Raw genomic sequence first — 17,336 nt, forward strand, 5'->3', positions numbered from 1 at the left:
TTTGTTTAATTCTTTAAGTTCCCTATTATCTCTTTTTGCACTTAAGCTAACATTAGGTGCATAATAATTAATTCTTTTATTAATTATTATGTGCAAGCCTAGGTTTTCCCTTTTAGGGTTTCTTGACCTATTAGAGGTTAATTTTCTTTTCTTTGTATCATTATCACATTACACATTTTGTGAATATTGAGCTCTCATCTTTTTGAGCATATTTTCTGTGTTTTTGGTTTTTAGTTATTTGCTTCCTTGCTTCTTGTAACAGATTATTCAGCTTGCAGAAGATCTTTAGGCTCCTGTGGTGTTGTATTTCTCAACTCTCACGTGGTATCAGAGCTTCAGATTCGTAGCTTCTTGTTTTGAGAATTTATGCATTGGAAGCAAATCTGGGGTTTTCAGGAAGTTTTGTACTTAGGGATAGACCTTTTTCTGAGCACTTTGAGCCTAAACAGACCTCACCATCGTGCTCAGAAGGCCCAAAAACCCCTATAGTCATCTAAAACTTGCCTAGTTTTGACTCCTAAGCATCTGGGGGTGATTTTTCTTCAGTACCAGGTTGTACGGCCTTGGCACGCAGCTCGAGAAAAAATTTCAAAAAAAAAAAATTTGCCTTTTTACGGCATGTAGGCCAACTTTTGATTTTTTTTTTTTTTAAATCAAAATATCAAAAAAAGGCGAAAGGAAAACAAAAGTTTTAAAAAAAAAAATTTGGCATTCGAGTTTTCGCAGGGGTATTGTACCCCTGACAGTCCAATCGTCGTATGGCAGACAAGACCTGTCAGTCCAGGGCCCCGCTGGCCCTCCGGCACCCTCCGGCCCTCGCCATTGTCGTCGTCGCTCGGCTTCTCCCTTTACTGCCGCCGCCACCCGACTTCTCCCCCGCCGCCGCCGCCGCTCGACCTCTCCCTACGCTCGACCGCCTCCTCCGCAGCCCCCCCACTCTGCCGCTCCTCCCTGGAGCGCCGCCTAAGCACCACCACCACCTGGCCCCTCCACCGGACCACCACCCTCTTGCCTTTTTTAAGGGAGGTTCATTTTTTTACCGTATCTTGGGCATCCAGAGTCATTTTTTGGAAAACGAATAGGCGTTGGAAAGCTGGTTCTGAGACGGACCTCATGGTGTTGGATTTTTTTTCCGAATCTACTGTTTGACTGTATTTTTTTCCAGTCAAAGTTGGGACTCCTTTTTGCACTTCTAGGGCCGTAGAATGGACAAACGGACTCCGTTTTTCGAAAACGAATAGGCGTTGGAAAGCTCTCAGCATGCCCTATTTAGATATGTGATCTTGTTTCTCAGAATTTTCATCAAGTACATGAGATTTTAGTTTAAAGTTTTTTTGCTTATGCACTACTTCCTTCTCATCAGTATGTACTAGGGTTTGGGTTTCTCTATCGTGGGGGGTGTTTTTTTTCTCGCTTTCTGTCATTTATATCAGAAATCAAGAACACCAAAACTCTCAAAACAAACAAACCCTTCTGCATCTTCTGTCTATTCTGAAAGATCACATAATAAAAACAAACCAACAAGCAAGTGCAGGTGCAGAGTGTTCATGGCAGATCCTTCAGTTGAGTTGTTGACTTCACACAACTATCACAACTGGAAGCCCCGCATCACGAGGCTTCTCCGGGCACGAGGGTTGTGGTTTTGTTTGGATGAGGTTCAGTCTCTCTTGCAGTGTCCTTATGAGCTTCTCCAGCACAGAAACAAGATGGATGAGGCCATGGGTTTGGTCTCTTTGCATGTCTCTGACAGTTTTTTGTTTCACCTTGATGAGTTGCTCACACCTCAGGCTATGTGGTTGAAGTTTGAGTCTCTTTTCAGGAGGGTTAATGAGATTCAGGCATTACAGATTGAGGCGGAGTTGGTTTCCTTGTCACCTGATTCCTTTCCCACCATTGAGGATTTTTTTAACAAGTTCAGGACTACCAGATCTGTTTTTCAGGGATGTAGCAAGATCAAGACAGACACTAAGTGCATTCACTTGATTCTTTCGAAGTTTTGGGGTCATTTTCAGTTTTTTGCCTCTGCTTTCTACTCCACCATGGATGACTTGGGTGGTCGTTTCACCATGCCTACCTTTGGTGTTTTTTGTGAGCGTCTGTCTCGTGAGCAGTCTCATCTTTCTCAGCTAGATAAGCTCTCGGGCTCCAAGAACAAAGCATTGGTTGCTCAATCCTCTAAGGAGAAGCAAAAGCCGAAACCGAAGTCGAAAAAGACTTCTGCAGGCAGTGAGCATTCCTCCAAGCCTCCTCCTAAATCCGATTCTAAACCACCATTTCCTCCGAAACATGGGAAATCTTCACAGTCTGGTGAGTCTTCCTCCAAGACTAAGAAGAAATCAGGGGACACTTGTAGTTTTTGTGGCAAGGAAGGACATCTAGTTTCTAGGTGTTGGAAACGCTTAGAGGCTTTAGAGGATGCCATGCAGCAGCATCACATCTCCTCACCTTAGGCGTCTTCTCCTTCCACAGGGAAAGGTCATGCTCTCACTGCTTGAGCTTCGACCTATGGGTCCACATGGATACTTGATTTTGGTGCTTCTCACTATATAACTCACACTCAGTAGTTGGTTACTTCTTTTGCCTCTTGTGATACTTCACAGATTGCAATGGGTGACTCGGTTCAGCTTTCAGCCTTGGGCTCACATTCTGTCTCTTTGGATGGGGGTACTCTGCAGGATGTTCTGGTTGTCCCTAACATCTCGACGAACCTCATGTCCATCTATCAGATTTGCCATTCTGGCTCTGGTAAGACAGTTGAGTTATCACCACATGATGTGGTTATTCGGGACCTCCATGACTCTAATTTGGTTGTGGCTACTAGGAGTGTTGATATTGCATCTCGTCTGTACAGATTTGATGGATTTGAGCCCTCTACGGGTGCAAGTTTGTCTCTTATAGCACATGCAAATTTTGTGAGTAAGCTTTGGCATGAGCGCTTGGGTCATGTCAATTACAAATATCTTCAGCAGATGAGTACACAGGCACTTGTTCTTAGGCTTCCACAGATTTCCTGCACTGATGGTGTTTGTCATGGTTGTGTGCTTGGTAAGCATCACTGAGATCCCTTTCCGAAGGGAAGAGCCCCTCGTGCTTTGGCAGCCTTGGAGTTGATTCACAGTGATCTCATGTCATTTCCCACTCCTTTTTCTGGGGCCAAGTATGTACTCACTTTTATTGATGACTTCTCCAAACGCACATGGGTTTACTTTCTTAAGTACAAGTCTGATGTCTTTGATTCATTTCGTATCTTCAAAACATTTGTAGAAAAGCAGTCTAGCTGTTCTATTTGGCGGATACGTACAGATAATAGGGGGGAGTATGTAAATCAAGCTTTCAGAGATTTTTGCACTGAGCATGGTTTGCAGCATCAATTTATCGTTCCCTACACCCCTCAGCAGAATGGTGTCGCTGAGCGCAAGAACAGAAATTTATGGGAGATGGCGAATTGTATGATTCAATCCAGGTCCATGGATTCGTCTTTTTGGGCTGAGGCAGTCAATTGTGCCAACTATATTTAGAATCGGATCCCTTACAAGGCAATTCGACATGTGACTCCTGAAGAAGCTTGGTCTCATGACAAGCCTGATGTTTCTTTTTTCCGAGTGTTTGGCAGTGAGGCATGAGTTTTTATTCCTGATGCTCAGAGGAAAGTCATGGAACGAAAGAGTCGACCCCTCATTTTTGTTGGCTACTGTGAGGATGTTAAGGCGTACAGGTTGTTTGATCCTGATTCCAGAGAGGTCCTGTTTCGACGAGATGTTCAGTTTGATGAGCGCCTTCCCACAGTGGATACCCCGACTCCAATGTCTACTCCTTTGCCTACTCCTTCCACTGCATCTCTTCAGGATTGTTTTGAGGATGATTTTGATGATGGTGTTGATGATCCACCATCCCCTCCACCTACTCCACCTTAGATGCCCAAGTGGGCTCGCTTTACTGTTGAGGCGGCAGGCTCTCTAGCCAGTGATCCTTCAGATACTCGTCACACTTGTTCTCATACTGTGGGTTCTAGTCTTTTGAGTCATGCCATTTCAGATGATCCTCAGAAGTTTTCAGAGACTACAAGACACCCTGAGTGGGATTGTGCTATGGAGGAGGAGTGTTCTTCTTTGATGAGGAATCATACTTGGGATCTTTGCCCTCTTCCTAAGGGCAGAAAGATGGTTAGGTGTCGTTGGTTGTATCGCACTAAGTATGTTGTTGATGGTTCCATTGATAAGTACAAAGCACGTCTTGTTGCGAAAGGGTTTCTCACGGGTTGAGGGTATTGATTACTCTGAGACTTTTGCCCCTGTCGCCAAGATGAACTCTATTCGCTTTGTACTATCTCTTGCAGCTTCTCAGGGATGGCCTGTTTTTTAGATGGATGTGAAGAGTGTCTTCTTGCATGGGGACCTTCAACAGGAAATCTACATGGAGCAGCCTCAAGGATTTGTGCAGGATAGTTCTTTGGTTTCCAGACTTAGGCGTTCATTGTATGGTCTCAAACAGGACCCTCGGGCTTGGTATGAGAAGATGGTTTCTTTCTTGCTCTCCACTAGTTTCACCCGCAATCATTCTGATCACACAGTGTATATTCGGCTTCTTGAGGGTGAGATCCTGATTCTTGTGCTCTATGTTGATGATCTCCTCATATCACAGGTAGCTTATCCTTTATGATTCAACATATTCAGCGAAGCTTGATGGACCAGTTTGAGATGACCGACCTTGGTCTTCTGCACTATTTCCTTGGTCTTCAAGTGATTCAATCTTCTGATGGGATCTTCATTTACCAGCAGAAGTATACTCTTGACATGCTTGATTGCAAGCCTGCTCCCACTCCTTTTCAGTCAAAGGTTGTTTTGATTACTACTTGTCCCACTCCTTCAATAGATTCTACACTTTACAAGCAGTTGGTTGGTAGTTTGTTGTACCTGACTCACACCCGTCCTAATATTTCCTTTGCGGTTGGTCTTGTCTCTCGATTCTCCCATGATCCTCATGAGAGTCATTGGCAAGCTGCCAAACATTCAGGGCTCTAGTTCTCATGGCATTCACAACACATTAGGGGAACCTCACATTTGTTGGCTACCCTGACTTAAATTGGGTTGGTGATGTCACTGATCGGAAGTCTACTTCTGGCTTTATTTTCTGTCTTAGCTCTGGTCCTATCACGTGGTCTTGCAAGAAGCGGATTGCTCATGCATTATCATCTACAGAGGCTAAGTACCGAGCTGTTGTGCTCGTCAGTCAGGAGATTTTATGGCTTCGACAGTTGATGACTGAGTTTGGTTTTCCTCTTGATAGTCCCATTGTGCTTTGGTGTGACAATCAGAGTGCTATTCATATTTCCTGCAATCCGGTAGAACATCAACGGACGAAGCACATTGAACTTCACATGTATTTCATCCACCAGTTGATTCAAGATGGTTCTCTCATTCTGGAGTACATTCCCACTGCTGAGCAAGTTGCAGACATCTTTATGAAACCTTTTGCATCGCCGCGTTATCTTCTGTTGCGCTCTATGCTTGGGGTGAAGGAAGTTGTCCTTGGACGGTCTTTATGAAGCCTTCCTTCCTTCTTCTTCTTTCAACATATTTTTTATCTCTTTTTGGAGAGGATTTTTTTCCCACTGGGTTTTCTCATTTTTCTCCGTTTCATAAAGATTTCATTGTATTTGGGTACCTAATCAAGGCTTGTTGTCGAGATCCATCTTTCCTCCTTTCAGTAGCTGTTCTAAGTTTTAGTTTCTCCCTAAGTTTAACTTAAAGGAGGGTGTTAGAGTAATCGGGTCTTTACTTAATTAACTAAACAATATTTGTTTAATTCTTTAAGTTCCCTATTTATCTCTTTTTACCCTTAAGCTAACATTAAGTGCATAATAATTAATTCTTTTATTAATTATTATGTGCAAGCCTAGGTTTTCCCTTTTTAGATTTCTTGACCTATTAGAGGTTAATTTTCTTTTCTTTTCTTTGTATCATTATCACATTACACATTTTGTGAATATTGAGCTCTCATCTTTTTGAGCATATTTTCTGTGTTTTTGGTTTTCGGTTATTTGTTTCCTTGCTTCTCCTTCTTGTAACAGATTATTCAGTTTGCAGAAGATTTTTAGGCTTTTGTGGTGTTGTATTTTTCAACTCTCACATATGTATTATTCAATAAGAGTGATTGTCTGATGACTAGATAAACATCTCAATTACCAATGTCTAATCAAACTCTTAAAAAAAGAACTATGAATCTATAAATTCTAATTTCAAAAGGTATCACATCCAAACAAACAAACAAACAAAAATCTTCAGTTGAAGTAGCATATGTGTAGGCAGAGTATGACTTGAAGACACACACGTTGGGTAACCTTGCAAATTAAGTATATATGAACCTCTTGTGATATATGGTAGGTTTGGTGTATGAATGTGGTTGATTTGCCAAGAGGACTCATTAATGTACGTTAACAATAGGATAAATCCGATCTCTATTCAAATGAAAGCATACGTAACCAAAAATATCTACTAAATATAATATGTTTATCAACATCAACATTTCTGTAGTGGGAAAAAATGAGAGAAACTGCTAGCACAGAAATAAAATTTCCAGTTAGTTTGCTTTCTGATACATTCATACTTTCCAAATAGTCATTATGTGAAAAAATGTTTCAGCTGCTTCTTTCATAAATTACCTTGTTACAGCAAAGTACTAGAGGTGCATCTATGTCAATACATAATCAAATTGGTCATTATAATTTTGCCATACTTCTAGTTCAGATTTAGTTCTTTGTTCCAGTATGAACGATGATGCTAGAGATTCCTCATACATAAATTGAACATGTAATCATATTCAGGCTGAGGAAGTTGAGCATGAGGTAGATGTTGAGCAGTAAGGTGTGTTTAGAATTGCTGAATGAAATTTTGCAGGATTCGCAAGCAATGCGCTGAGAGTTCATAATCTATCCCAGGACATAGAGACTCTTTTGGCCTATTGCCAGGACCCGAGCATAGTTGTTCATAACCTGATGGTTTCTCAGCACAAGGGTTCATTGGAGGTAACTAGTGCCTTCTCTCCTCTTCATCTAATTGGAGGTAAATTAACCAGGGCTCTGAAAAGGACAGAAATAATCCACGGTGTGCAGTTTGTTGGCTTGCATGACCCTTCTTCCCAAGGTAATGTTGAACTGAAATCAGTGGTTGTAGAGACTGATGGATGGTCCGCTAAGTCGTTCAATAGCGTGTTGGAAGATTCTGCTGATAAAGGTGTTGGATGCTGGGGGTAGTCAAGCTTCCTTGATTCCAATTTTAATATAGTTTGATATTTTTTGAATTGCACGTTGGTTGATTTTTGTTTAATGTTCCTTCTTATGCTTTGGACCCCTCCACCCCTGCGTTGGTTGTTTATAGTAGTGACTATACACACTGTTTTAGTCTTTTATTTGTTCTGTTTATTTTACTTGCACTCTGAGTTGAGACCTTATATTAGATCCCATTAAATATATATATATATATACAAGGGAAGAATGAGTTGTGGCCAACTGATTAGCCTGACATGAAGCATCATATCCACTGACAGTGTCTGGGAAGCCTCATTCCATGGAGCTTCGGATTGGGGTGGATTGCTGGTCTGGAATACTGATAATAGTCTCTGTCTTGTCATTCACTTCAATTTTTACTATTTCTCTTGCAGCAGTGGTAGTATCGGGACTGCTTTGATCTATCTTGAGATTTCACGCCTCGATTCTGGCTCCATTTGGTCTTTTTAATTCTGTTATGAGACAATGGGGATTGATATTGCAATATGGCTATTGAACAACAAACGGGTGTCTGCTGTGAATGCTTAGAGGAAGGGGTGGAACAGCAGGTTGGGAGGCTCTTACACTTGCACGAGGAACCGCACAAAAGACAATGATCGACAAAGTGGGCCAGGGGTTGCAGGCGAACGGGCATGTACATGATGGAAAGGTTTATGCAATCTTCTCCAATGTCATTCAGATTTTGGGGGAAACTATGTGGGGGGTCAGATTTGGATGCATACTATTCGTTAGAAACAACTATAATGCGGTGTTGGAAGCTATTCATTCCATTGCCATCTGTCCGGTGGCAGGCTCTATCACTGGTATCTTTGATGCCAGCACAGTGAACAGAGGACAGGAGGCTGAGGACGCTTTGGTACTCTTCAGGGAAGGAATAAAAAATAGGAATGTTGAGGCTTTTGCTGCTCATCTAAGCAACAATCTCCCCTTCAAAAATTGACAGGATGTATGTATGTGTTGATGGTCTGATGTACATCATGCACATTGTTCTGTAACTTTTGAATTTCTCAATATAGGGAGCTACCTCCTCTACTAGTACAATTTCTGAATGGCAATGGCAAAGATATGTAGGATCACTTTACATGTTTCTTACTAGCACTAAAATCTTTCCCTTTCTTTCCATTCACCTACAACTAATTATAAGACTATAAAGTATAATTAAAAGTAGTAGTCAACAAAAGCAGATCCCACTTTGGTTAAGACAAATATCAATCTGTAATCATCACTAAACCTAAGCCGATGTGAAGCAACAAACACTATAGAGGCATATTAATGGGATAAAACAATTAATGATTGAGTTGATACAGTAGCGTTCGACCATATAAAATATTTTACAAAAATCTGGAAGAATGAGTGTTCTACAGGACCTACATTAAATAGGAAGAAAGAGTATTTAAGTTATATATGAAATTGAAAGTCAAAGAATATTCAAGTATATTTAAAAAAGATAATCAGAAAGTTTCAATCGCCTAAAATGCTGCCAGTGTCTCCATCAAGAGAAAGGTAAGTTGTCTATTCATTATTAAATTTCTTAAAATCATCACTACAACATGTTTGCATGCCTTATAAAGCATAACAATAGAAATAGTAGTCCTCTCTTTCGAGTGAAACACATTTTTCTTATACTTACCACATGTACAAAACAATATTATACACTTTACCAGGTTGTGTCTGTAAGTTATGTTCAACACGTTAGAAAAGTGTCAACATTTCAAAATACCCACTCACCTTTTATTGTACATGACACAATTACTTTGTGCTTAATGTCCAAAAAAGACATTCCATACTGCCAATTTATATCTGAAAGGCATTTGTCTGGAAACGTTCATCATACAACTGCCAATGCCCATACCTCTCTGCATTAAAGGATGCTCTGGGAATAAAGAAATTGGGTTTAATCAATACCTTTAGATTCTTTGCATTTGCTGTCACTTCATCCAATTCTCTGCTTCTAAGGTTTAAACAACCAAACAAATCAAGATGTTCCAAATTGGGGCATCCATCCACTAATATCCTCAATCCCTTTGGAGACAATTTAGAAAATTTTATTTCAAGATGTTTTAAATTTGGCATATATTTTGCAAAGACAGTAGCCTCATCATCTCCACTCAAAGGAGCCATATTGATATACTCAGTAGGAATGGCATCCCTGTGTTCAGAGGGATCTAGAGAATTCAACATGTTCCTCTTAAGGGTAGTCAAATATTTACAGTTGGCTCCTATTTTTTCTAAAGAGGCATGAGATATATTGTAACAATAGCTAATATCAAGTTCCTCAATTTTGTAGCAGCCAGAAGCAATTTGGCACACTGATGTATCAGTAACATTTTGACATGTCTTAATAGAGAGGCGTTGAATGTTTGGACACCTGCAAAGGAAACAGAAATTATCAGTTTCAGATACGATAAAATTATAAAAAGTTAAATATTTCAAGAATTAAGGGGTTCAACTCTCAATTAGAGAAATCGCTTTGAAGGAATCTGAATGCTTAGCTTGATTTTGGTGAGTATGTACTGCAGTTTTGAAACTCACAGATGACAAAATCAAAAATTGAAAAAACAAAATGACTAGCATTTATTATTGTCTGTATTGCTTCTGTATTGCATTTATTATTGATTAATTCTAACATAGACAGCCTCATAATAGGCAAGTTGTATCATCAATATGCTCATCTGTGTGGCTAGAGCTGCAGAACTAACCATGAAGCAAAATTATAATACAGTGTGCAGTGTTAGATAGAGCGTGGGAGAATGCTAAAATTTCCAGTAAAACACTAAAGAAAGTTTTAATGTGACAAGTCAAACTTGATTGCTTATCTATAGGATTACAAAATTTGAAGTCCTAAGGAATTGGATGTTTTGATCTGGTTAAGTACTACAGACCTCCACCTTCCTCTGTCACTGAATCACAGTTAAGACCTCCAGCCTTAAATTACACTGAATACTTATGACAACATAATGTTACCCTCCCATTTCTACTAGCAGAATGCAAGACATCAACTGAGCTTACAAAGCCCTAGTTCCATTGTCCTGCCTGCTACAAGATTCTGGGGGAGTTACACAGTGACTCAAGAAGTCCCCTTATTACCTTTCTGCCTTGTCATAAACGGAATGCTTGGCCCTTAATCTTCAAGAGGGGCTATCACTTTCAGACATCAAGCTCTAACGGATGCTCCTAGGACTACCACACAGATTACCTCAATTCTTTCCACCTCTGTTCCAGATGTTGTTAGTATCAAGTCCTGTTTGCAAACTGCAGTGTCAAAACAGATAAAGTTAGGTCAATGTAATGGCTCCTTATTTCGAAGCTACTACTATGTTACCCGTGTCCTCTTATGCTCATGCCAAGCAAGGCAGTTGAGAAAATCTTGAGCATAAAGAGCTAGCCAGATCCCCACCAACAAATGCATCAATAACGACATATTCCACATTTACAAATGTTTCAACAACAGCAGAATGAGAAATGGCTTCATCCTTGGCATGTAAAATGTGCCTGAAAGCAATGGCACCATACTGCCTGATCTTGTTTGTTTCACATTTCCAAGTATAAGGAGCCAACATTGGGATTCACTTTAAATCTGGTAATCATGAAATTTGCACTTACTCTTGTTATGGGTAAGATAGGCAAAATCATATTTGGAGTAATGTTAACATAGATGATATCCATCTTGATGTTTTTCTCAATTTTGAATATTCAAATCTTCCAATTGTCAATATCTGTATATATATGCCCATGTGAGCAAATCCTAATTGCAAAACAAGATACACTTAACATAAAGTAGAGATTCCATGCAAACACGATGATACTCCATCTAATGTTTTATTGCCAAAAACCATGTACAGCACTCACACTGCAAGGGAGCCAATCATGCACATTACTTCTAAGCACGATAGGTCAACTGAAAAGTATGTGTGCCAGAAAACACAAAAACCTATGGAGAACATATAATTTGAAGAGGAATTGATATATAGACAAAAAAGTTCTGGTCAAGTACGAATGATAATATGTCTACTCCAAACGTGACAAACTTTTCAAGCAAAACAAGCTCAAAATTTTCTACTTGTAGCAAGACCAAGTAAATCATAATTTCATATATGCGGTTGAGTTTGAACACTTTTGTCATTTAGCAGATTCACTCCAAAACCCTGTCAATTGACAATACAAAACTGTTGTAATGATTTATATGTTTTCTTCTTTTGCGAAGCAAGGCTCCTCTCTAGCTACAACCTATGCCTGATGCATTTCCCAAATTGATGTCTATGCACCTGTAAGTTCCAATGACTTTCTAACTACAAACACAATCACCAACCAAATATTAAAATAAAGATTGTGAGCCTCATTATAGATGTGTTTGGGAACTGGGCAGGCGACCCCTGTTTCTTTGGAACATATTCTCACACTGCCAACATTATTTTTTGAAGGCCTGTGGTCTTATAGATGTAATTGTCTAAATTGGAAAAATGTTTTTGAGAAGGAAGACAATGTTCTGATAATGAATGTATCAACCAAAATTACTCAGGAAGTATAGCCTCCCTTCATTCAATATTCAGTTGTGATCCTCCATGAATGATAATATGTTGGTATATTTCATGCACCTTACTAAAACACCTTAATTTTTTAACAATTTAGGAATATTTGTAATAATTTAATTTGCAAATATCCTAGTCATCTAGTGAAGCTATTTAACTACTTGAGATTCGAGTGACTTGCTGATGTGACTCAGTCTCGGCTACTTTGTTAGAAATTGTTAGTTGTTCAACTAGGTTGATTGGTTAGACTAAGTATCACTCTGGTGAGTTGTAAGCTTAACTTGAAGCTTTAGTTGACACTTCATATAGTTTTTCTTATTTAGTTCCTTAATAAACTTGTCTTTTCAAGTTGCACAAATTCTGTACTCTAATTTTTTATTTGTGGTGAATATAGAATCCCCTTTCTCAGTTTAGTCTACACTTTTGCTACCAAAGTTCTGTCAAGATTATACTTGAATCAGAGTGTGGAAACATTTGTTGCCAAAGCCATTCCAAGCGAACATGGCAAGTAGATGCCAAATTTCAGCATGGAAGAGGATAACATCACAATCTGAGACAGCTAAAATTGAAGCGTAACATTAATGATGTTTTCCATAAGCCTAATCTTTCAGTCAATTGTCTCTTGATCAACCAAATTTGTCAATCAAGCATATAGGTAAAACAGTGGAATTTTCACCACATAATGTTGTCATAAATATTTATATGAACCTAAAGTTGTGATAGCCTCTAGGTTTGTTTATGATTCAGGTCAATTGTACAAATTTTGTTCTTTTGAGCCGTTATTGTTTTCTCGTGCTCTTATTGCACATATTGATGACTTGAGCAAGTTTTGGCATTAACTGTTTGGTCATCTCAATTATAGGCACTCGCAAACACACAGAATATGGTATTCGGCCTCTGAAAGTTTCCTGCAAAGATTACGTTTATCATGATTGTGTTATTGTGATGTGTTAGTCCACCCGTAATTTTTCCCTTTTTAATATTCCGATTCTCGGGTTGCCTTTTGAGCCTTTGCTTCCGTCGGGTCATTTGTTTTCCTCGTACTTGAACCGCTGAACTCTTTTGTCAAAAGGTTCATTTGGTTCAAGGTTCAAAGCATGTTTTAAAAGAAAGTTGTTTTGGTCTTTGTCACCGTGTGAACAAGCGCGTTTTTTGTTTTTTTGTCATTGAAGTTTTGAACCCCTTGAACCAAATTTCAAAAGGTTCAAGGTTCAAGGTTCGAAATGCCTTTTAGTGAGTCGCGGCAATGTATTGTTATATGACGAGTGTTAGTCTTTTTTGCGTTGAGTTGATATGCGGTCTTGAACCTTGAACGAAATTTCAAGCGGTACAAAAGGTTCAAGGTTCACTTTAAATAGTCCTTTTCTATTGCCGCTCGTTCCTGGTGTTGTTTATGTGCCGCCCGTTACTGTTATGTTTCTTAAGTGAACTTGAACCGTTGAACCTTTTGTTCAAGTGGTTCAAGGTTCATAGGTTCATTTCAAACTAACCCGAAAGCTCTTTGGTGGAAATAAAAGCGGCGCGACAAGAAGGAATATTCCCCTATTTGGCTTTTTGAAATTCTAAATGTAGAAAGTAATCATGCAAACATCAAATTGTCTGTGCGGAAGTGATGGATAATTAAGGTGGTGTCAGGTTTGTCATTTCACCATTACTTCGCACGCTTGGGTAAATCATGATGAAGCATGTGTGGCCCTATAGATATTTGTCCGTTTGATTAAAGGAAAAATGTATGAGTTTATTTCCATATTTAGGAAGGTCGCAGTTGCCATACTTCAATAAATTGGAGGCGCCGCAGGTAAATCCAGCTCTGTTCTCCGGAAGAATTTCCAATTTTTATGGTGTTGTCGGGTAAGTTCAGTTGTTTTCTCCTATGTTGTGTTTCTTTGTGTACTGAAGTTTTATCAGTATAGAAAAGGGGGAAATCTGAAAATTGTTGGGGTAGTATACTGTATTGCTGTTAAAATTTCTTGGTTAAGGGAATAGATAGTTAAAATGAGGCCAGTGTTGCCAAAGCTTGACCGAACCTCATGTTTAGTGAGTATCTTGCCGGAAATGGAAGACACCTCCTTAGTTCATGTAGATTTGGGGGATTTCCTTGAAAGGACTAAGAACCCTCAGGCTGGTTCATTAATCGAGAAGATAGTTAGGAGTGGTCTTGTGGAAGCTGCTGCATTCCCGCTCGTCGCACCGTGTCCAAATTTAGTGTTGACTTGCATGAACAGATATGACTCTGAGAACAAGTGTATCAAAACCAATGATGGTGAGGTGTTTAGTCAGTATTAATAGGGAAACGGTGATGGCGACAATGGGTATTCCGCATAAAGCGGAGTACGAGGATTGGACCATTGGAAATTCATAGGCCTATTTCTCTGAGAAGAAGAGCAAGTACAAAAGTGTAATTGCAAGAAATTGGCTTTTGAGGGTTCAGAAAGGATGATCACGACTACCCAAACCCCTAACCAGAGAACACCTCATCACAGAGGTGCGGGACATTGTTGTGCTTTTGAACAGAGTAAAGGGGAATTCACATTCCTTCTACTGGGAAGTCTGGATGTACTTTTTCGTCCAAGTGGTTCTATCTGGTGACAGATTTCTGGATTGGTCACAGGTAATTGCGGAGAGACTTCACGAAGCACTAAGCAATTTTGTGGGGATGACTGGGTTTTACATGTATTCTTACTTGTTTTATATTTTAGCTTGCACAAGAGACTGGCTTGGATTACCCAATGAACCCTAGATTGATGGAATGAGGGTTTACAGTTTTTACCCTTTGTTGCAACAACAGAGACATGTTGAACAAATTGACAGATGGAATCGAATCTTTGCGGGAAGGCTAGCCTTTGAGCTTCAAGGTGATGTAAACAAGAGAATGTCCGTCTAAGCTATGGAATTTGTGAGTATATATGGGAGTTTCTTTATCCAATTTCCATGGTTTACTTACATACGGGTAGGTGGTTTTGAAGGCCAACCATTCAAATTACCCAGGTACGCCTTTGATAGCTACGTGCTTACAGAAGTGAGCAGGCAATTGGCTTATATAGATAAAAGATTAGGGGCAAAGGGTGAATCTGGGGTGGTATTTCCCGTTGAACTTGGGTATTACAGTTGCAAATCAGTATCAGATGCCTTGAATCTGGAACTGGAGTTCAAAAGGATGAACCTGCAGCCATATGTGCCTAGGCAAAGATTTGACAACAAAGGTTATGCAAGGGAGAACCTTAATATAGACAGTCATTTCTGCCATGAAACTCAGATAGAGGATTATTGGAAAAACTGCAAGGATGAGCAGGAAGTGAGAAAGAGGTTGTGGTCAAGATTCACTTTACGGCAAATAGCTATCTTGAGGCTCCCAATTAATACATCAGGTGTATTGGAAGATACAGAGGAAGACGTCTTGAATCCTAAGTTTGGTACTGAGATTGAAGGGAAACCGATTCCAGAAATTGACTGGAACAAAAGAGAAGATGATAGCATCCAAACAAGGACCTTCAATGTTGTCAGGAGAACAGAGAGATGGTTAAGGAAGCTGAAATTCAAGGAGGGTCCTCACATGTCCTCACACGAATCAAGAAGTGATTCACACATTGTGGTTCAATCCCCTGTTTCTACCACTAATGAAATTGTTGATGTTGCAGGTGTCTCAAAGCCCATTGTAGAGAAAATACCGCCAATAAGGTCAGGAAGGTCGTCATCCGGTCTTACAGTTGCCTGAGTAACTCAGTCAAGAAGCAAAAAGAAGGGTAGGGAGCCTGTTCTGTACCAAGCCGTGGTGGACTTAGACCCCAGCGAAGAGCCTGAACAAACAATGAACTCACAGGATCAAAGCGAGCCCGGGATGCAAGAAATGGGTACAAATGAAGAAGTGGACATTCAACAGAATCCCATGAATACCCTGGCAATCGTTACCTCCTCAGATGCACAGATCACCCCACCACCTAAAGAACCTACCGATGCACCAAGATGGTTGGAAGCCGCCATTGGAAAGAAGAGGAGCGTGGTGCCGGTCACCATTCCACTGGAAGACATGGCTAGTAAATGCTTGGGAAAAGCATTAAAGCCCAAAAAGCTCAAAACGTGAGCAATGCTTGATGTGGATGACACCACAGGACACTGGACAGCTGAAGTGGCCAAGCCCATTCCTGGGAGAGACGCAGATAAGGCCACAGAGGAAGATTTTACTCTGGAGAAGATAGATTTGGGGGTTGCATCAAGGGTCGTGGATGTAAAACATTTGGAATCCTCTACAAAGAGGATAATCTCAAGCACTTGGAAAGATGAAAAAGACGAGAGAAATGAAGCAAATGGTTACACAAATGGCCGAATACATCAACGCTATTCACAATCCAGATCCTCAACCATTGTCGCAGATACCATTGTCATTTGACCCTAAGTCTCCAGCAAACCAGAAGATGCTTGATCAAGTTCAAAGAAACAGGGTAGTGACGGAGATGTTTAACAAGTGGTTGGACCTGATAATTCAACAAGGATCGGAATATATCATTAATCTGGTTAAGGTTTATAAGGATGCAGAAACCGTGAGTAAAGAGCTCGAGCTGGAAACGGTCGCCTGGGAAAAGGAAAGGATTAAGTGGGTAGCGGTTCTCGCACAAATGAATGATGTCCAAAAGTATGGAGTGATGAAGTTCCTAGCTGAGAAACCTGTGGAGAACCTAGATGATAATATGCTATACGTGTCAAAGAAAAACGTGGAATGGCGCAATTCAATCATCGAGCAAGGCCATGAAGAGTCCACCAAGCTACTCAGGGGACTGACTGACTTGATTGACACTATACAGAAGGACCTTAAATGTATTGATATCCAACTCATGAAGGAGGGAGCCAAGGTGATTGAGGAAGCTGCAGACATGATTAAAGTCTTTCAAGACAGAGTCCATTCCATTCAAACCACAAAATCTTTGACTACCAATGACTTTTCGAAGGTAGCAAAGATTGAATCAATGCGCATAGTTTGTTCTGATCACTTAGAGGTTCATAAAGCGAAGGTCACGCAAGTGAATATGGACAAAGAAGTGTGGAAGCAAAGGATCATACACATTGGTCTGCCCTATTTCCAAGTTGTCCTGAACTTTTCGGCAACACACCTACAATGGCGTGGATCCGTGACAAAGCAGGACAAGCCCGTAACTTACTCAGCTGCGGTGGATGCTTAGTTGTTCTACAATGAAATGTCATCCTTTCAGTGGCTATTAGTTTAGTTCTCTTTTTTGTTATTTTAATGGTTTCTTTCACCGAAGTGAAAGTAAATGTTATTTGTTAATCATGTCAAAACTATGGCCTGGTGGCTATTTAAGCTGAAAAGCTTGCCTTTGAAGGGGTTCTGAAGCTGTGATTTTGGAAACAATAGAAAAGTTTTTGATACGATTTGTGGGAATGATATAATGGCTGATTATTAATGGAATGTTGTGTTATCTTTGAATCTGTGCATTCTGGGATTCATAATCTTTCTTAGGTTGTTATGTGGGCATGATATAATCTGGTAATCAGTCATCTTTGCATTT

General features: G+C 40.0%; 1 protein-coding gene across 1 annotated transcript in view; it reads right to left on the reverse strand.

The window, feature by feature from the left end:
• Positions 1-8,777: 8,777 nt before the first annotated feature.
• Positions 8,778-17,336, reverse strand: part of LOC131077789 (F-box protein SKIP1) — an 85,438-nt gene continuing 76,879 nt past the window's right edge. The window contains exon 2 of the mRNA XM_058015338.2: positions 8,778-9,653. Coding sequence (XP_057871321.1) covers positions 9,080-9,653 — 574 coding nt within the window. The 3' untranslated portion in view covers positions 8,778-9,079. The remainder of the gene's footprint in view (positions 9,654-17,336) is intronic.

This window comes from Cryptomeria japonica, chromosome 10 (assembly GCF_030272615.1).
Source record: "Cryptomeria japonica chromosome 10, Sugi_1.0, whole genome shotgun sequence".
NCBI lineage: Eukaryota > Viridiplantae > Streptophyta > Pinopsida > Cupressales > Cupressaceae > Cryptomeria > Cryptomeria japonica.